Below are 20,545 nucleotides of genomic sequence, written 5' to 3'. Positions count from 1 at the left end.
CCACCCTGTGCACCAGACCCCAGCAGGGACTCTGGAAAGTCACTGGTGGCCTCACTGGCTCCTGGTCTCCCGCAAGAAAACTTCACTGTGATTACTACTGCTCTCTCTGTGGGACTGGGAAAGGAATATCGCTGCTTGCGGAGCTCTTGGGTCCAATGACAGCAGAGCAGAAACAGCCCCCAGAAAGGACCCACATTTGGTGCAAGGGGTACATTTTACATAGGTTGAGGCTACATAGTAAAACCTGAAGGCAAAAATTATCACCTAGAGATGGCTCCTGGGGAAATCATAATTAAGATTCTATGTCTGAAAACAGATGTAGGGACTTCCTCACAAAGTTTGCCCTCACAGCTTTGCTTCTGTCTTCAGAGGCCAGCAAAGTCCACAGCTCACTGAGAGTGATGAACACTTTTGCAGTGTTTTCAATAGATGCAGGATGTGAAAAGACTCTCTCAGATGTGGTTGAACTCTGCACTGGATAGGCAGCTCCAGCAGAGGATGGAGGACAAAGGAAGTGCTGTGGCCTGCAGACACCATTTGAAGGAAGCTGAGCCCAAAGGATGCAAAGGGGGGCAGAAGAAAGGAAGTATGAAAAAGCAGGAGTGTCCCTTCACACAGTGTGCATCTGGGGGCAAGGGAGGAGGCAGAGCAGGACCAGCACTCCTGCACTTGGCATGCTGAATAACAGCAAGGAACATCCTCAGCAAGTTACTCTCCCCACCCTAAGAGCTGCCTTTGTTACTGGGGCATGGCTGGAGCAGCCAGAGGGCAAGAAAGTAGCCTAACACATTTCACATAACTGCACAGTTTTCTCATAGCATAAATGAATAAATACCATTAAAAGATGCATTTTTTACAGTTCTTCATTAACAAGTATGATAGCATGTGGTTAGACCAGTACTGTATAAGTAAGATCTTTTTCCTTGTCAATTTACATTATAAAAACATCTCATGCATAAAAAAAATTGGAGGGTTATACCAGTGGAATTATACACAGTAGTGTGTGTTTCCATATACTCAGGTTAGTACATATTTACACGTACAATGCACACAGGATTATGCTGGGGCCAAACACTAAAAGAAAACATGCGGTAAATGGTTGCTTTAATAAGTCCTGTTCCATTGAAAGGAAATAAAACCTGAGTATTAATGAGATATAATTATATATTTAAAATCTTTTCCCTTGTGCAGTATACAGAATTAATGCCAGTAAACTCACAAACTGCAACATTCTACTCCATTACATCTGCAATGATTAGAGATAGTTTGAACATCTGGCATATAATCTGTGATAGAAAACAGCATTCTGCACTTTAATGGACGTCTGGAGGCTACACATATCTGATTTTATTTCTTTGTGTTAACTCTTTCCTAGGAGGAAGAGAAGATCCAGTGCTTGAGCACCTTCTTTCTGTCTTTTGATGAAGTTGCATGTAGCACTGATATTTAGCTGCTTTCAGGCTACTTATGTTTTAAATATCTAAACTAAAAAGGGACCCACAGAGATTTCTGAGAGGCTATTTATAACATAGACAATTGAGCAGCATAAATATTAATGTGTTAAAACCCAAGAAAGTCATCCAATGAAAGCCACAATATTTTCTTCATTTTCAGTGACTCCAGAACATAAAAATGAAGCAGCATTTGCTGTTTCTTCATTATTTCAAAGACTTCGTGAATATTCTCCCTTAATTTGGTTTTCTTTTAGAATCTTGTACATGATAAACTGGGGTTACCAATATTTGTACATTTTTGATGTACCCTAAGTGTAAGTATGTAAAGGCTTCTTTGACTGGCACTGACTTTCATTGAAAAAATTAGATTATTTCTCAGCTTTTGCAGGGTGTGTTTTGCCCCAAGCTAAACAAGAAGGTTTTAGCCCTACTGTGTTCTGCGGGGGAAAGAGAGATACGAACTTGAAAGGCGAGTAAGACTGACAGTGTTATCTTTTGCCTTACTTACTGAATATTAGCTAATACCGACACCTAAGGAGACCTTGAAATTAGACTCTGAGTAGTAATTAAGAGTGATTGAAGAGTGGCATCACAAGAGATCTGTGTCACTGCTGAAAGGATTCAGCATTTAGAGTGACCTGACAAATGTTATGTACGAGCATATTTAGGTATGAGGAAGAATATCTACTGCAGGAAAAGTGCTGGTGTTAGGTAAAGTTTGCAACCTGATCCTGTGCATGGCAGGGGCTTGCTCAGCTGCCTGGGTGTAACAAAAGCTGTAGTTACTGGGGAGCTCCTGTTGAATACTAATAATTAGCCTTAAACATGGGTGCATTAAGCAGTCCTCAGGTCCTGAGGACCTTACAGCAGAGGTTCACAAGGGCAGCAGAAAGTTCTGATGGCTGCATTACCACACAGAAACACTTACACCACACAAATGCTATGCACAGGGAAGAACAGAAAGCCTGGAGATAATCATTTAAGGCTAAAACTACCCAAATATAAAGCATGTGTGATACACTACTACTGAATTGATTCATGTATTGCTGGCCAGTGGAAAGCTTGCAGTCTATGGAGGGGAGAGAAAAACAGAAAGAACCCCCCCCCAGTGATCATTTGTAAACCAGATTGAACCCATTTCGACAAAGATTAGGAAAAATTGACCTAATTATGGTTGATGATCTAATCCAATTTGGCCATATTTAATGGAAGTCAGAAGCAGAAAGTTGCATGTTGCTTCAAGTTCCAGTATCTGGACTTATGGATCAGTGATTTCTTAGGTACTAAGCTCCTCACATATTTGTCACTTCTTAAAATGTTTATTAGATTTAACAGCTGAAGAAGAATGAAGGATAACTTGAAATCACCATTTCTTGAGGAATCCCCCACCCATCTCTAATGAAACCCAGGGAAGTATCTGGAAATAGGCCAACCAGGTTTTACCAAAGTATCTCCATTGTCTTTGATTTACTCAAATTTCTTGTCAATAACATCAAATGCGACTATCAGCTCTGCAGCTGTAGAGCTCAGTCCTGCTCCACTCTCAATCAATAAGACTCACTGGAATAGCAGGCTGGTTTAGACCCCAAAGCAGTAAGTTTCCCTTTGATAATAATCTGTCAGAGGTCCAGAGAGGTTCTGTCAGAATGAGGGGCATATTTAACCTGGATTTGCTTGATCTCCTCTACCTAGAACTGTAAATGCAGACCTTAGCAGACATAATTCATTGGATAAAATCACAAAATTATTTTTTTCAGTGTTAAATTCCAGTAAGAGGGATGGACTTGGGAGGTCCATATAATTCCACCTTTCCAAGCAAGTTTTTCAAAGACCAGAGGTGCCAAGTCATTTAGCACAAAAACTTGGAAAACTGAATCTGTACCAGAGATCAGATAAAACCATCTGCAATTCATGTTGGTGAGAAGTGTGAGAAGGAAAGGGCTGAAGAAGTTGGGAAAGCCCTTAAACAAAAGAAGGGATAATTCAGAACTGCAAGGGGTGTTTAAAACTGATTTTAAGTTTCCTCTGCTTTGACTAAGTAGCATCTTTTAGGGATGTTTCATGGTCCAGCTGTCCACTCTGCTCCCAGATGGTGCTTGTGGACAATGCAGGACTGAGGCACCCATGGTGATTTTCCTCCTGCCCACTGAGGAGGACACGAGAGAACCATAAAAAGCCCCACACAGAACAAATCAGGTGCTTGTGACTGTCAAGGCAAGGGAAAAGGTCAAAATCCATCTGACTTGGTGAGAGGTAGAAGCAAATTAGACTGAGACCATTAAGGCTGTTGGTTTGAGCATTGTACTTTAGAGCTTCCTACTGGAGTGATGAACCTTTGGAAAAAAGGACCACATGATACACACCATTCACCTATTAGTTGTTACATATTCTGTCCCCAGGAAGTCCTCTGCAATGACTCATCAGAAAAGCCACATCACAGTGACACTCACCCCATCTGTCCTGTCACTGCAGAGCACCTGCTTCGCCTGGTGTGTGAGCCAGAGGACTTTGGGGGATGGTGGCATTTGACTGCAGCAGACAGCCTGTGTAAAACCATCAGAAACAAACCGCTGGCCTTTCTTTCCAGGGCCTCAGGCTTTAATCTGCCGAAACAGAACATTTGACCTTAGAGGTAGATGAAAACTTTAAGATGTCTCAGTGTGTCCCAACACTACAGCTGATGAACCTGGAAGTTCTGTAGCATGAAACAAGCAGGTTTCTGTAGCTTAATAAACAAGGAATTACACCAAGCCAGAACAGGAGAGTAAGATATGGTTTGGGCTTTAGTTCCTTGTGTTCTCAGAAAGCACTATGCATAGTTAACTTACAGCATTAATTATCTTTTGCATTAACATAAAGCTGTAATTGAACAACTTAACTAGTAAAGATGAAAAACAGACTTGCCATGTAGCGTGTAAAACAGCCATTCTGCAGAGTGGAAAAGTCTCGCACCTTGAAAAGAGTCCTACTGGCTATCCCAGCTAGATATACTCTAATAATACTCAGTTGCACACATTCACAGAGACTGTGGGTATATGGTGTAGGCTGAATTCATGCCAACGGCTCCAGATATAGACAGAAAATTCAGTTGAAAAGCTTTTTTCTCAATAATTCCACCAAGAGGTTTGGAGCAACAAACCAATTACTTTTCCTCAAACTCTGCAGGCCTTTAAAGATGTAATAACTCTCAGTACTTGGACTCCAAAGGGAATAACTCACAACACAAAGCAGAAAGCTACAGGGCAATGCCAACACCAAAGAGTATTTCAGGTGTTTCTGCTGGAGTGTGCCTCGGGTTCAAAGACCCCCTGGAATTGAGGTGATCTTCAAGGGAACAGCAGCCTGCCACAAGTCAGAAAACTCCTCAGACTGGGAAAACATACAGAAGAGATGCTACAAATTCTTTCCCTCTGTGTAACTGTGTTGTGGCAGATTCTGGTAGCCATTTATTCTAGAGAATGCATGTAAAACACACTCTCTCCTTGTAACCCACAGATGGCTCTTTGCTCTCTCTCCAAATAAATGCCACCACACCTTGGGGATCAGTTGTCCCCATAACATTTATCTACTTAAAGCTCAAGTCTGAGACTTACTTTTATTTTGAGGGTGTAGCCATCCAGCTGACATTTGCAAGGAAGATTTAGCTTGCAGTCAGTACATCCTGAAGGGTCAAGAAAGAAGGAAGGTACTTCCTATCTTTCCACCTAATCTCATGCTTCCTAAGCCAGCTTTAGGAGTGTCTCGTATTTGCAGCTGGCAGGACTCTAGACCATGCTATAAACACAGATGAGGGAGAGCCAGGTTCCTGGATTCAGAGGCAAAAACCCTGGGCTGCACAGCTGCTGGAGGGACTGGGCAGTGCTGGGAGGTTCCCTCTCACAACTGATCCCAGCACACACCTCTGAGGAAGGGGCTCACCTACCCAGGACTGCTCTGCCTTCTACCTCCTGTCCTTAGTAGAGAGCCAGGCAGAATGGAGCCCGGGGAGTTTGGGAGCACTGGACTCCTGCCTGCCCCTGCCCACAGGCTGCTCCCCAGCACAGCTCCCAGGGGCTGCCTCTCACACACAGAGACATCCCCCAGAGCAGGCAAAAGCTCTCCATTACCCAGCTCACCGGGAGACTCGTTCCCCTCTGCACATTAACAAGTGTTAAGGAGTTAAGAAAACCTCCAAAACCAGACAGGAACTGCAGAAGTGTATTTCACTCTCAGAGAGGGATCTTGGTTTTCATTAACTAATATATCAGAAGAAACCAGTGGAGAAACATGTCTTGTTGTCTGGCTTCTTAGATGGTAGCCTTTGGTTCATTAGCCTGAAAGCCTATCAACTAGATAGCAGCATTTATTCCATATAGAATAATGATCTACTTTTAAGAAATATGGTATTGCCCATGCAGGAATGAATTCAACCATTATTCACAGCTTAAACACACACTAACCCATGTGAGTGAGAGATAGAGATGTAAAAAGGATTCAAAAAAAGTAGGTCCTGGGAAGAAAGGCAAAATCTAGGTATCTGTACCCTGGAGCTACTAGAGATCTGACTGTACATTAATTACCCGCTAGTTTCAAGTTACACTACCCAGATTCAGAGCCTTTGCTCTTTAGCCATATTTAAAGGAAGAAGCAAAATGAAAGCTAAGTGTGGTCAGCCCCACTTCTGAGGTCAGTAAGAATACTAACATTAGATTTAAGCTTTCTGTCTAGTTGGAAAAAAAAGTTGTGCTGATATTTAAAGCACACAGTCATTGAATTAGTTCAGAGCTATGCAGTAGCAGATAGCTCCACAGACACTTTAACAGCCCCTTCAGAAATACTATGATTTTAATCTTACAAGCCTGCAAGAGCAATATCTATGCACTGTTCAACCTATATCGTTGACAATAAAATTATAAAAAAAGACACTTTAAATATGCAGTAGCTGTGTCTGAAAATTAAATATATCAGCCATTAATTTTTTCCCCCCAAATTACTAAAAAGCAACAGTCCACACTAAAGACTAACTGTTTGTAAAATTGGATTTTTAAAGATGAAGTCTTTCTTAAGCCAGGGCTGGTCAAAAGAAGCATTAGAACAATTCTACAACTAGAAAAAATAAAGCTGCTTAGCTAATTCACCTCACTAAACCAAAAATGGATTTATGCTGCTCACACCAATGTTTCAGATATTGCAGTTTTAAAGAGTGGGGATATTACATTAAACCCCACAAAATGTAAGGCTCTGGAGGAGCAGGGCCATAGGTAATGAGATATTGATCCTCCCACCTCAAGGTGAGCACACACAGGGGGGAGCTGGGGCCTGACTGCAGCCACCACCAGACACAAACTGGGCTCTGGCCCCAAACCAAGAGCCCTGAGCTGCAGGAGACACCTCCTCCTGCACAGGTAGCACACAGGACTGAGGACAAATGCCCATCTCCTGGCAATTTATTTCCCCAACAAGGTCCAGGTAGAGAGGGCTCAATGATCCCATCCCCATCTACCTCTGCTGGTCTCCGTGACATGGGTGCAGAGCCCTGGGTGACACCACAGATGCTCTGACACAGCTCTGCAGCTGAGGACTCACAGACCTTACCACTTTTTGGTGGGGGAAAACAACCTTTTGGAACTTGACATTTCAAAGAAAATTGTTTTCCAGACAGCCAGCTTACAACTCCCTTAGCTGAGCGCAGTCATGCCCCCCCAGTCCCAGCTCAAAACCCGACTTCTCAGAGGCTCCACCAGAGCCACCCTCCCTCGCCTTTGCCGTGCTAGTGAGAAACCACATCAGCTGCTAAGTGGCCTAATGCAAACTGATGTGGCAGTTTCAATTCAATTGCCACTGCACAAGTAACGCTGTAGCAAAAGTCACCCCGGTGATTGGCGTCAGCAGGAACCATTATTGTCACCCCTCACGCAGTGCCATCGAGGGGCACAGGCCCTGTTGCCTCCGCCGCCGAGCAGCTCCAGAGCTGATGTGCGGCTCCATCACGGCCTGTCACAGCAGCACACGCTGTCCCCAGTCTGAGGTGGAAGGGAGTACTTCAGGACAGCGAGCCTGCTCCCTCTCACAGCTGCTAAAACTTCTAACAGCATCCCTTCACCACAACTGAAACAGGGACGGCTGAGATTTGAGAGTCTCTGGAAGTTTTTTAGGGAAAGGAGCTGCACCAGGTTATTTGCGCTCCAGGGGGCTGGGGGTGAGGGTTTCTTTTTTTCTTTTTAAATCACTAACAGGATAAGGGTGGCACACAACACTGTGCTTCACTGGTATAAAAGCATCTGCGGTTGCTTCCTGTGTTATAATTCATTAGCTGGCTCTTAACTAATTATAGTTTGTAACTTCCGTGAAATTAAGCAGCAGTAACCAGCAGCTGTACAACTGGGCCAGCGAACCCGTGTTCCACAATCCAGGCAGGCAGGTGAGCGAGGAGCACCCGGCCCCACAGCACATCCCACACCAGGAGGCAGCTCAGAGCTCCCCAGTACCAGGGGCTTCTGCCCTTCTTCCTTCAGGCACAGGCATGCTACTCCCTCTTGTATCCAGTCTAATTTTAAGTCACTGGAGTGACTGCACATCTACCAGCTCTCTGGGGAGCTTATTAAAGAGTTTGGAAGAGCTGCATTTGGGAAGTTTGCCTTCACTTGGTTTTATCTCATTGCTCCTGGTCTCTTTCATACCATCTCCACACAGCTCTCTCCCCTGTTAATTTTCAGTGTTTAGGCACTTAACCAGTATTGCCAGCAAGCTATTTACTGCATCAGTGACACCTCTGGAGGGTCCACAACTGGGAGCGACTGCTTTGCCCCTTTCATGCCAGTAGGACAACCCTGCAGCCCGCCCACACCTCTGCTCAGCTTTTATCATCCTTTATCAGCTGGGGCTGTGTCACTGCCCACACCTGGGCAGGATGGGGGAGCTGCCCCCAGCCCAGGGTCCTGGGAAACCCCCAGTTTAGCTGCTGCTCTTTGCACACTTCTAAACTCAAGGCATGGGGTTCTTGATTTCCCTTTAAAAAAAAAGCAAAAATGTCATTCTCCAAGCTTTCTGCTAGTGATGGACACCAAGGCGCCTGCTGATGTCCCTCAAAACTCCCACACCCTTCTCAGCCCCTTCTCAAGGGCTCCCACCTGCCCCCTCAGGGCACTCAGCTGTGGGCTCTTGCCTGCCCCAGCCCCCTCACTTTTACTGCTTCTGCATTTCCTTCTACAATTGCTTGCATAAATGTGGAGTAATTTTGCTTTCAGACCTGAATTTGTATTTCTCCAGGTTAAATTTTTTTATTCTTGCCCATATTTTCCTCTGTTATTTCTGTCTTTGGTGATGTTTGCAATAGCTACTAATGTACTGTCATTTGCAAATGCAATTAGTGTGTTTACTTCTTTCTTTCTTTAGCTCATTAATAAAGATGTTAAATAAAAATATGCCTTCCTCTGCTAACAACATCCTCAAAATAGTTAGGAAGATGGGTTCCAAAGGTAATAAAGAACTGTATTATTGGACAAGACTCTTCCTTGCATCTTTCAGCATTTGTCGTGCTCGTTACAGGCAATTAAAACATAAAACAACTTGCTCACTTCACACCCAAAATAGTCCTCCTCCCTGTTCTGTGTTTGGATATATAGGATACATACATAAAGAACAAGACCAGACATCAGCTATAGCAGAAGCTGCAGGGTTTTCTCTGGCTTAGATGCAGAGGAGTGAAGTGTAGCCATTTGTTAACCTTTTTATGTACACGATCATTGTTTCCAACAAAGGATGGGAGCGTGAGTGCTTTTAAAACTTTGCTTACTGTGATTACTGTAGCGATGTCCTGGTACAACAGCTTGTACGTTTATTACACAACCATAATTCAGCATATTGGCTGTATCCACTAATGCATCCAGTATTTCCCATGACTCGCTAGCCATCCTTGTTCCTTTGATTTTTGACAGGTCTGGGAACACTCAGCAGTTCATGGCACTGGCTCACTGTTGGGACAAAACGCTGTGCACTTCTTTTCACCTTCAGGAAAATGTGCTAAAATTAACTCATGGCTCTAGTGAGTTGGTGTGAAATGTAATAATACCATTTCACCTTAGTATTCTATCTGCTGAAGAGACAGCAAAGAAAAAACAAATGTTTATGGAAACAACAACAACAAAAAAAACCAAACCAAAAACAAAACACCAAGGAAAAGAAGAGAAACAAGCCCAAGGATACACAGGGGCTAGTTTATCAAATTAATCTCATTTCTTCGTCTCATGCTCAGCTATTAAACAGAATTTAAATATTACATTTATTTAAAGGTGAGCCTTATTTCTGACTCCCTTCTGGCATTAAGGTGTGGGGAAAGAGAAGTCTTTTCTCTTTGTAATGTATGAAGAAAGACTTAAGATCACTGGATGCACATTTGGGTAATCATAAATTAATTGTAATGTAAAACTTTCACAACATGTTCAGAGCATGTTGAGATTTTGTTTGATTTTGAATTGCTCCAAAATGACATCTAATTATATACTAGTGATTAACACGTTGGTTGCTACTAAGAAATAGCAACCAAGCAAACATTACAATTCAATATTTAAATTTACTGTGGGTTGGATTTGTTGGATATTTTGCCTATTTTTTTAATGCACAGAGGAAACATGGTAGTAAATTCAAATACTTAGACAGATGCTGAGGCTCCTTTTCCTCATTTGTGAAAATTAGGGATTGCATCACTATGGGTAGAGAGGCAAAGATGATCTTTGGCTCCCTTTCTCTTCTTTCTACCTTTTTCTTTTCCTGCCTTTCTGCCCCCCTCCAGGGACACAGCTGAGTACGGGACCTGCCCTGCAGGAGCGGGGCTGGCTCTGCTGTTGGAGGCTCAAGCTGTCTCTGGGGCACAAGGCAGGAGGGGGATGCTCAGCACTGTGCCTGGGTCATTGTGCCATGGTACAGCAGCACTCCTGCTCAGGGCAGGGGACACATAGGGACACACTGGCAGTCCCACCTGGGCCAGGTCAACATTCCCTTCGCCCACAGATGCCCCATCCTGAGTCCCCCTCTCCATTCCTGGCAGTCTGCCGTTTCCCCAGGAAGACACCTCTCCTTTGACCTGAAGTCTTCTCCGAAAGCAGCACTGGGTTTGTGGCACTTGAGTGATCACCAGTTATTCATTTCATATTCCCACCCTTTGTGCTTTGGATGAAATTGTTCAACCAAATAGGAAAAATCTGTAGAGTTAGAACAATATGTGCTGTGTTCTGATTTTTTTCTTTTTTTCTGACACAATGGAAAGTGTGTGTGTGCCCCTCAGCTGCAGCCAAAAGCTGGCTGATACCTACCTGGTCTGAGAGTGCTGGGGGTGAGGACCTGGTCAGCATACAGGACTAAAGCATATGCATGCACGTAGCATTTACTCTGTTATTCCTCATTTGGTGCAGAAAATTTTATTTTATTTGAAATAAAAGTTTCTGAAGCATTGGAGTAAAACTATATTCAGTATGAACTGTAAATAAAGATTTAATGAGGACTGGGTTTCATCTCTGAGTCAAATACTGTCCCACATTAGCTCACTTTTCCGTTCTCACTGTAGTGAGAATCACTGCCCCCAGTCCTAGTGATTTTGATGTTATCTAGAGATTAGCAGTGGTCTGAAATGGAAGAAATGAGGGCTGGGTGTTCTGTGGAGACTGTTCTCCAATTTGGGTTAAGTGAACAGTCTCGTGTTTCCTTACACTGACTGTGTTTGGGCGATTGCTGTCATGTCTGGAGTGCCATGGGCTGTGTGACAGTGCTGGGTGGGACTGGCTGGCACAGGCAGTAGATCAGCTTCTTTCAGCCCCTACCCAAGCACAGAATCACAGAATCACAGAATCAACTAGGTTGCGAAAGACCTTGGACACCATCAAGCAGAAGGACTTTCACCAGGGCAAGGCAGACCTTTAGGTGTCCTCCCATCCAACAGGAACCCAAAGCTCTGGGCAGCCTCTCGAACTTCTCCTCCTACTTCTGTCAAACAGAAATATTGACTGGATCAGTCAATTTTTTGCATTAGTTTAAGCATTTATGATTTAATTGCAAATGCATGAGGTTGCTCAACTGACTGTTGCTCAGGTGAAGATTACTGAACTCTTTGCTGTGCACTGAACGTGGCCATGAGGCTGTGGGAAGGTGACAGTGTTTCCTCTAAAGCAAATGCCACTGACCACCAATAGGACACTCAGGTAGTGGCTCTGCGCCTTCTGAACATCAGAAATGTTTTACCGTAACATCCAGGAAGGAGTAGGTGTTAAAGAATCCACACATATAATACTACATCAAGGTGCTTCTCCTATAAATAAATAGCATTTGGTGGCTTTAGCTCACTGGAAGAATGGGTTGGATCAATGGCTTAGGAAAAATTAACAAGTCTTTCAGTGTTTCAAAGCTAATTGAAAATGAACCTCTTCCTTAGTGTAGAGGCAAGCTGGGTTTGGTGACGCCAGGACCACCAGTACAGCTTGAGAGGAGACACCCAGATGGCAATTGCTGTACAGATATGAACACGTGCTCCACAGGGAAAATACACCTTGCTTCAGCACAGCAGTGCAAACACCGGTAGCTTTGCAGATACCCACACTTTCATGGACACTTCTTCATGGAAAAATGTGAGTTGCCTTCCCCAGGAGCAGCCCTCACTGAGTGCTGCTCCCATGGCACTGGGCATTGGCATAAAACCAGCAGCACAGCCAGGACAAGCACAAATCAGTAGTAGTGGTTCCCTAGAGAAGGATGTACCACAGTGACAGATATTCTGTGAGAGACTTTTAACAAAAGAGAGATTTTCTCTGTTGGGATTAATAGCTCCGTTTTTCTTTATTACTCCATGTGTGTTTCATTCATTCAGGCATCAGCTTCTTTCAAACAGAAAATAAGCAAGAAAACCATCCCCCAAGAATAAAATCTTAAAAATAACAAGGAAGACAGTGGCACAACCTAAAGAGAAATCAGATATTGTGCTGCAATATCTCACACAACTGAAGGATGTGTTTTCTCCACAAAGTCTCTCTTTCAAAGAGAAGGTGGTTTTTACCTCTAACTTCACTAAGAATATACCTGATCCACCATCAAATTATTTAAACTTTACACAGCCAAAATTTCAGGACTTTAAGGGGTTCATCACATCCCATGGCTCAGATTTTCAACCCCTTTGTCCATATTTAGGCACCTCAGTAACTTGCTGATGATCAGAAATGCTGCATATCCACTACTTGGCTTTTATATGGTGCAGAAAATCACTTATTTTGGAGTTAAGGGGTTAAATAAGGTTCCTTATTATTAAAAAAAACCCCTACAGGTTGTATATGTTTGTGTATACACACACAAAGTCATTACGTATATATAAACACAATTATCACTTTCGGCCCTTTAAAATTTAAAACATTTCAGTTTTTGCTCATAATCCCATGTTCAGCAGCTTTTTTAAAGATCAAATTTTCCTTCAACCTCATCTATCGTGATGTAACTTACCTGCTACTACAGTCTGCAGATGAGGCAAAGCTTGAGGTGTCTGTCTGCACAAATAATTGATGTGTAATAAATAGAAGAAACACTTTTTTCCAGCCTTCTTCATACTGTGCAAAACAAGTAAGATTTACTGACTTGGAGCATGGTGATTTCATGTATTTTTTTGCAATATCAGTAAGGGAACGTTGTCAGGTACATCTGTTGCAAAATGCAGGGCCATAGAGGGCTGGTATTGTTTCAAATCCTCAAAATTCTAGGGAAAACATAAATAATTGACCCCAAAGAGGGGAGTGTTTGCACCTATGATAAAAAAGAAAAAAATTCTTAGTCTTCCAAATCCTGGGGCAGATCTCCCCCTGGGGTGATACAGTGGATGGCATTTGATTTATACCAGCAGTGGAGAGCCCTTCAGCTTGTGAGTGCATCGAGTTTGGCTTCTCTGCCTGCACTCAGCATCCTTCCACGAGGCTTGGTGGATCAGGAATATAAATTCTAGTCATAAACAAAGAAAAAACCAGACTGACAGAGAATGTGATGAACAATTTACATCTGTGCACAAGTTTTCCCTCTGTGCCAATGAAGTGCGTGATCTTTTATCTTTAGCCTTCAGTTTGCCTTCCCAGTCTGCTTGGTTGCAAGAAACACTGTAAAACCCTTAAAATATTAAGAAAATTACATCTGCTACATCTTGCTTTAAATATGATGTTCAGTCTTTGTAAGTGTTACTTTGTACATTAAATGAATTGCTTGCCCACCAGGTAAAGGACGTTTTGTTGCTTACCATGTCTGTCTTTGCACAACATGTAGTACACGGGCATAAATAACAGTGTGTTATATAAATAATTACATGTATGAAGGGCTGTAAAACACTGAAGATATATTTGTACTTTTACTTATGAGAACGTTTTAAAAATGATTGCTTTGTTCACTGCATGGTTTTTATGTGTTGAATGTGGTGCACGCAGAGAACATTTTCCAAAGTTGTTTTTTTTTTCCCTTTCCTCCAGGTCACACTAGCGTTATAGTTAGCAAATTGATAAGGTTCCACTGTTAAGCTTTATTACTTGTGACATGAGCCTATGACACTTTATAAAAAGAAGTAATCCAGAACAATCTCTAGGTAATTAACACCTAGATAAACAAACATAAATTTCTATATTGCATTTATTTGGACTACCACTCAAATACGCGTGAACCATGCTTTTTTAATTAAAAGATAAATCTATGTGACACTTAGCCTCAAACTTAATTATTCAGCATAGTATAATAAAAAATAGAGCCCATTAAATGTGTCTTGCTCTGTATTTCTGTATTAACAGCAAAACAGTTCACTCTGGGATCATTTAAATTTTCTTCTTCCTCTTTTCCTGTGATTTCCCTATTCACTGAGAAGTTTTGGTTAAAAAGCAAAAATACCACAACAAAAAGCCCCCAAACAATACCCTGAACAACACCAACAGGTGAGGAGCCACGGAACTTTTCACAGCACCTACAACACTCACCTGGGTGAGATTTCTAGTATGACATTACACCACAGCTTTATTCTCCCTCCTCCCCCTCCCCGGGCTTCCCGACGGAAACATACTGTGGTGGATCATGCCAAGCAGCGATATCCAGAAATGAAAATCACAATAGTTATGAATAATTTCACTGGGAGCATGCTTACAATACACAAGGTGAGGTTTCTCTATATACTGTTACAATACAGATGTTAAACAGATAGGGTAAATATTCAATTCCCAAATTACAATAGATAGAGGTCTTAAAGTCCTTATAAAGTTTCAGCAAGAAACATTATCGTAGAGCTGGGAACAGCCTTCTGATATTAGGTGGAAAGACTCTTGTCAGGACACCCAGCATCTGTGTGAGGAAGGCTGCCCGTCAGCTGTGGGAAATAAAACCCCACAGACTTCAGTGAGACAACCCCTTCCTCTTTCAGACCTTCTTCCCACCTGCCTTTGCAGGTGATGCAACCCCACACTTTGCAGTACATGGGCCCGGTGGTCATTTTTAGATTTCCTAGAGGATATATGTACTGTGTAATGCACTGTTCCCAGCAGAAATCCAGGGCCATAAAGGAGACTGTGTTTGTAAGCATTTCCATGGGGGTGCAATGAGACGGTCATTGCTCCTTAATCAGGTTTTCACATTTTAATTTATTGTCTACTGAAACCAGGCAGGAAAATCTTTGGGAAACACCCCTCCCACCGCTCTGTCCCTAGACATCTCTTTTTCCCTGGATCCAGGGCACAGCAATTACCTGAAAGGACAATGAACCTGTTGTGAGGCAGAGTTCAGCTCTGAGCCTGGAGCTCATCCGTCCTCAAGACACATTTTTACATGCTACCATTTTGTGCCTAGGAAGGGTTGTTCCCCCCAAGAGAGGGTGTGACACAAAAAAAAATTTCATTAACTTCTTGGATTTTGATTAAAATTTGATGCATTGCAGATTTTATTCTCTGTGGATGAAGAGACCTGTGGCATTTACCCACAGACCAGTGAATTTGGCACCAGCTCCGTGACTCCCCTTGCTGCACAGACACTCTACCAGTTCACCAGTACTGTGAGCTTCAGCGACTGAATAGCTGAATTTCTATGATTTTATGCTTGTAATTCTTAACCCTTCTGACAATTTTTGTACCTTTTTCTATTGGAGAATCCAAGCTAGAATATATCTTTATTATTGTGGGTATGACTGGCTTAATTTAGTATTAAAATTTCTCTTTTCTAAATATGTTTGTTTTCTCAGCTTTTTTTGGAGCAAGGCCGTGTTCCTCTCTCCTCCCCATACTTGCTGTAGTTTCTCAGATTTGGTGCATCTCTTTTTTGATGTTAATCATCCTTACTTTTCTAAGTGAAAAATCCTTTAATTTATTTGCTTTCAAATGTGCAGATAAAACCTTAAAGGGGAAGAATAAAGATTCGCCCAGGAGAATGGGAGCACTCTTGCTCTTGTACATTCTTTGAAGTGTGAGCTTTTTTAACATGCACCATAACAATAAACCTCACAATTTTCTAAAGGCAAATATATGATCTATACAAACAATCTTTTTTAATGTGAAAACATGACTTTATACATCATAGTGTATGATACACACTTCAAACACTTTCAAATCAAAGCTTGATAGACCCCAAGACTTTTTCTATAGTACATAAGTAGTAGTATATAAAACAATTATTACTACATGCTAAAACAGATTTCCACAGTCTTTTAATTAAGCACAATATATATAATATATATCTGTATATATTGTATATAGATTTGTTCAGATTAATAAGTGGACTGAGCACACACACCCAGCATAATACACTCCAGTAACTGCCTAACAACTGTGAATTTACTGGCATTATTTTTTTTTTCTTTTTAAATCTGAAAAAGCTGAAGAAAATAATGTTTTAACTGTTCCTAATAAACATAAGCAAGTAGGAAAACTTTTTTTTTTCAGAGGTAGAGGTTTTATTGCGTAAAACACTGGATAAAACTGTACTGCTTCAAAGACATTTTTATTCTAACAGCAGAAAGAAAACAGTCATTGCTGAAAAAACAACTTTTAATACTTCTATACCAGAATAAAGTTCTGTCAACTGATGTATTATAATAATAAATAATGACCAAGAATAAACTTTAAATACAAAGTTTTCTAATTGTTACAAGCATAGCAACAAAATCCTCTACTCTATTGATCTCAGATTTCCTCCAAGATAGAAATTTTTCTTTGTGTAGGAATGTAGACAGTATTATGACCAGTATCACAGACTACAGAAGTTACAGAGAAAAAACTTGACATGTTTAGATATGAGAAGCATGATGATATTCAGAAACTGACAATGCATCACTGCTGCTGTCACTTGTTTGTATTACAAGTTACAAATGTTCTGGAAAAAAGGGCTATGTCAGAGGGGAGGATAGGGACAGTAGCACCCGACCAAATGGAATCAACACACACATCACAAGGAGCGGGAGATGTTTCCAGTGTCACAAACAGAATTATTGCCTGTCGTATCTGAAGATGCTCAGAAGACACAAAAGAATACTGAAAGAGCTCAAAAAGTGCAAGAAATGGAATGTGGGGGGTGGTTTTGTTTTTTTTTTCTCTTTTTTCTTTTTTTTTTTTTTTTTCTAAGATACCAAGGCGGCGCAAACACACAAAGCAAGCGACTGACACAGTCACCAAACACAGTAGTGCAGTTAAAATCCTAAAGCTTACTACAGTCAGAAAGGTTCAATAACATTTCAATCCTTTATCTAGGATCATAGAAACAGTTGCATTAAGTTTATCAACTCGATTTAAGTAAGGCAGTGAGAACTATACTAGAAAAACAAGAAAAGCAGCTTGCTCTGTGCCAGATGGGTCCAAGTTACACAGTGACCTCATTTAAACTGAAACTTCAGTTGGATGACATCCTTTCCGACAGCATATGCAAACCGTATTCCTTATTAGCCTGAGATTTTTTTTCCAGTCTCAGGGTAGCGCTAAGAATTTTATTTACATTGATTGCAGTTTAGTATTTTTTGTAAACTGCTTTAGGCAGAGCTGAAGTTTTAAGGCCCTGGGGTTTTACTCTGTGCTCCCAGCCTGCAAAGAAATATTGACTTTTTTTTTAACTTTTTTTCTTTTTTTTTTTTTAAGTCTGGATGATTTTGCTTTAGAAGAAGTTAATACTTCTCTACCATCACGATAAACAGCACCAATTTTGCTTCTATCAAAGGAAGTACATTAGAAGGATAAAATTTTATGCCATTCAGAGAATTTCAGAATAAACCTTTAGTTATTTTTCTTACATTTTTTATGTGGTTTGTTATAGTCTCTCAAAAGCTTCCTATGTGACAAAGACCTTACTAAATTTGGAGCATCCAATCAGTAAAAAAGCTAAAATCTGCAAAAATATAGAACACATTTGTTTTACAAAACCAAAGCAATATCATCTAAAACACTTTTTTTCATTAGAGACAAAGAGCAGAAAGTTTGGATTCATATTTTAGGTCAAGCTACTTTATAAGGGCTTGCTCCAGAAGAAACTTCTGCACTATGTCTGTAATACGTACAAAAACTAATACATGAAAATTAACCATGACCAGGGAATCCTTCATTCAAGTGTAAAATAAAAAAAAAATTAAAAAAATATAAAAAAAAGGGGGGGTTGAAAGGAAGTTTGAAAAAAACCCCAATAGGACAAGTAAAGAACAGAAGAAAAAAATTATCAACCTCCTATGTAATAAAATTCTGTTTCTCACCAGCACCTTCTATAGATAAGGCTGACTAGTTTCACTAAACATTATTTCTATATATTGTAATTCTACGTTTATAGCAACTTACTTCTTCAACAAGGAAAAAAAAAGAATAAAAGCATTTCCCTCAATACTGCAAGATGATTACAAAAAATGGAATTACATTTCAAATCTGCAATGCACACATCAGGCTGCAGATTTTTTTTCTAACCATTGATTCATTTGGCTGTATATTAAAAAAAAAAAAAAAAGAAAATGTAATATCACAATACTTTTCAGAATAGGTCAGTACTGACCCCAGCTTATGGGCCGTCTAAGGTTTCTCCTACACTGCAGTTGCAACACCACTTGAATTGATTTTCTCTGCAATGACAGCTCCAGTCAGACTGGCACCATGGCAGTCTACCAAGACATCTCATTACTATGCTAGGCAAATGACAGCAGCTGGTGTCATATTATAAAGGTGTTTTCAACAATGAAAACACAGCCCCTCAATCTTCAAGGCAACACTAAATCGTTTAGAGGGTATCATTTTTCTGTTAAGAGCATTATTTTTGGACAAAGACCACTTTTAAGTTTGAAACGGCCCTGTTTTTTAAATAACTAACGACCTCCTAACATTTTTAAATCACTTTATTATCCCACCTACGTTGTTTGGAAGTACTTGTTGCCAGGTAACTGTTTAGCAGCCATTTTCAAGGGCTGGAAATTTATTTTTCATGTGTAATATATATATTTACACACATACACACACGTATGGAATGTGTGTATTTTGTGTGTGTGTGTGTATGTAGATATATATTCAATGTGGGTATGACTGGATATCTCTGTGTCTGTAAATATATATATATATGTGCATGTGTGAGTACATATACATATAGATATATTTAAATGTTTTCAGCATTCTGGATGCTTCTGGGAACTTGCATGCCATCCCTTTCCTTGAAAGCGGTTTAAGCCAGCCCTCACCAACCACGTGTCCAAAGCCAGGGCCGAAGGCTACAGCAGAGCAGGGAAGGACCCACTGGGCATCACTCCTGGGCCTTGCTGCCCTCCTCCGACGGCTCTGCCGAGCTCCCTGCCTTGGCAGCCGCTGGCTCCTCCAAATTCCCAGAAGCTTCGGAGTCGACTCTGGAGCGCTTGAACCTGCGGTCGGGGTACTGGCTGTTGTCGAAGGGCATGCGGTGGACACAGAGCACGTGGGTCTTCAGATTTCCCTTCTGAGAGGCACTGTAGGGGCAGTATCTGCACTGGAAAGGCCGGTGACCTGCAGGACAGACGACAGCAGGGTTAGTTTTTGCTTTAGCCCAAGGACATTGCACAGCCTGGACAAATGGGAGACTCTGGAGCCCTCTCCTACTGGGAGGGGCATTGCTCAGTGGCCTCAGTGAAAACAAGAAATCTGTGCTCTTCTTCATTAAAGAAACTGCATTTAAAAAATTCTCTGGATTTCCAGAGCAGTGCAGCTAATCCATCTCCCTCCTCAGCCCCAGCTGTAAATCCTTCAGCCCATGATCCAAACCAAACTCTTGTAAATACAGCGTGTACAAAACTGTCTTCTTTTACATTTGTTAATTATCTTTTTTATTGAAGTGCAATTCAAGGATGACAATGTGCAGACCCTTCGTCTAATAAACACACTTTGTCTTTGGGTGGGTTTCTGGGTAAAGAATTGTATGTTTTATTTCAATCGCACAGATTACTTTTTAATGGAAAGAAATAATGGATTGAGATAGCCAAGGTCTCAAACCTGCAAACATTTACTCCAGTGAGATTACTCCTGTGAGTAAAGATACGTGAACATATAAGTGTTTGCTGGACCAGGGCCCAAGGTTATCATCAGCTTTAAAATAAAATGTCCGAGCTAGATTAGAAAAGGAATGTTAATGCACAAAATCTGATAGATGCACTTCTTGTGGATAAAACAGCAATCGACTGTGTAACAAAGGCATGAATGAAAGATATCACTTCTCAGTAATGCTATCAATATTCTCTCCTATATTTTTCAGATTATTGTGACTTCAAATCTCCATGCTGTATCTGGTTTTGGAGTTTATGTTTCAACAATCACATTTCAACCTATGCTGGGAAGTTGTTGATGTGTTTTACTGGAACTTTATGAGTTTTGTCTCTCAAATTAACTTAAACCAGGACCATCTGAGGTCAAATGCGCTTAGCTTGCTTTAATTTGCTCAAATAAATGAAGAAATAAATGTGCCAGACCATCTACATAAAGCCAGGATAAGTGAAAAACAATACCCTATCTCCACATTTGAAGAGCACATTTTCCCTTGCTGCTGTGGTACTACTTAGCAGGCACAAAACAGGTTCTGGGGCAGCAGAGGAGGAGAATTATGCTTCCTGCAATGGGGAAAGGGGCTGGACCCTCTGCCCATGGTTATAGGTG

At 41.3% G+C, this 20,545-nt stretch overlaps 1 protein-coding gene across 6 annotated transcripts in view; it reads right to left on the bottom strand.

Annotated features, from left to right (window-relative positions):
• Positions 1-15,936: 15,936 nt before the first annotated feature.
• ZNF536 (zinc finger protein 536) overlaps positions 15,937-20,545 on the bottom strand; it is a 347,905-nt gene continuing 343,296 nt past the window's right edge. For all 6 annotated transcript variants that reach the window (XM_042027598.1, XM_042027596.1, XM_042027599.1 and 3 more), the window contains one exon: positions 15,937-19,405. In XM_042027598.1, the coding sequence (XP_041883532.1) occupies positions 19,170-19,405 (236 nt within the window). In that variant the 3' untranslated portion in view covers positions 15,937-19,169. The remainder of the gene's footprint in view (positions 19,406-20,545) is intronic.

Source organism: Corvus kubaryi, unplaced genomic scaffold (assembly GCF_017639235.1).
Source record: "Corvus kubaryi isolate FWS band 111438036 unplaced genomic scaffold, C.kubaryi_AGA036_p1.0 37300, whole genome shotgun sequence".
Taxonomy (NCBI): Eukaryota; Metazoa; Chordata; class Aves; order Passeriformes; family Corvidae; genus Corvus; species Corvus kubaryi.
This window is presented reverse-complemented; position numbering and strand designations above follow the sequence as displayed.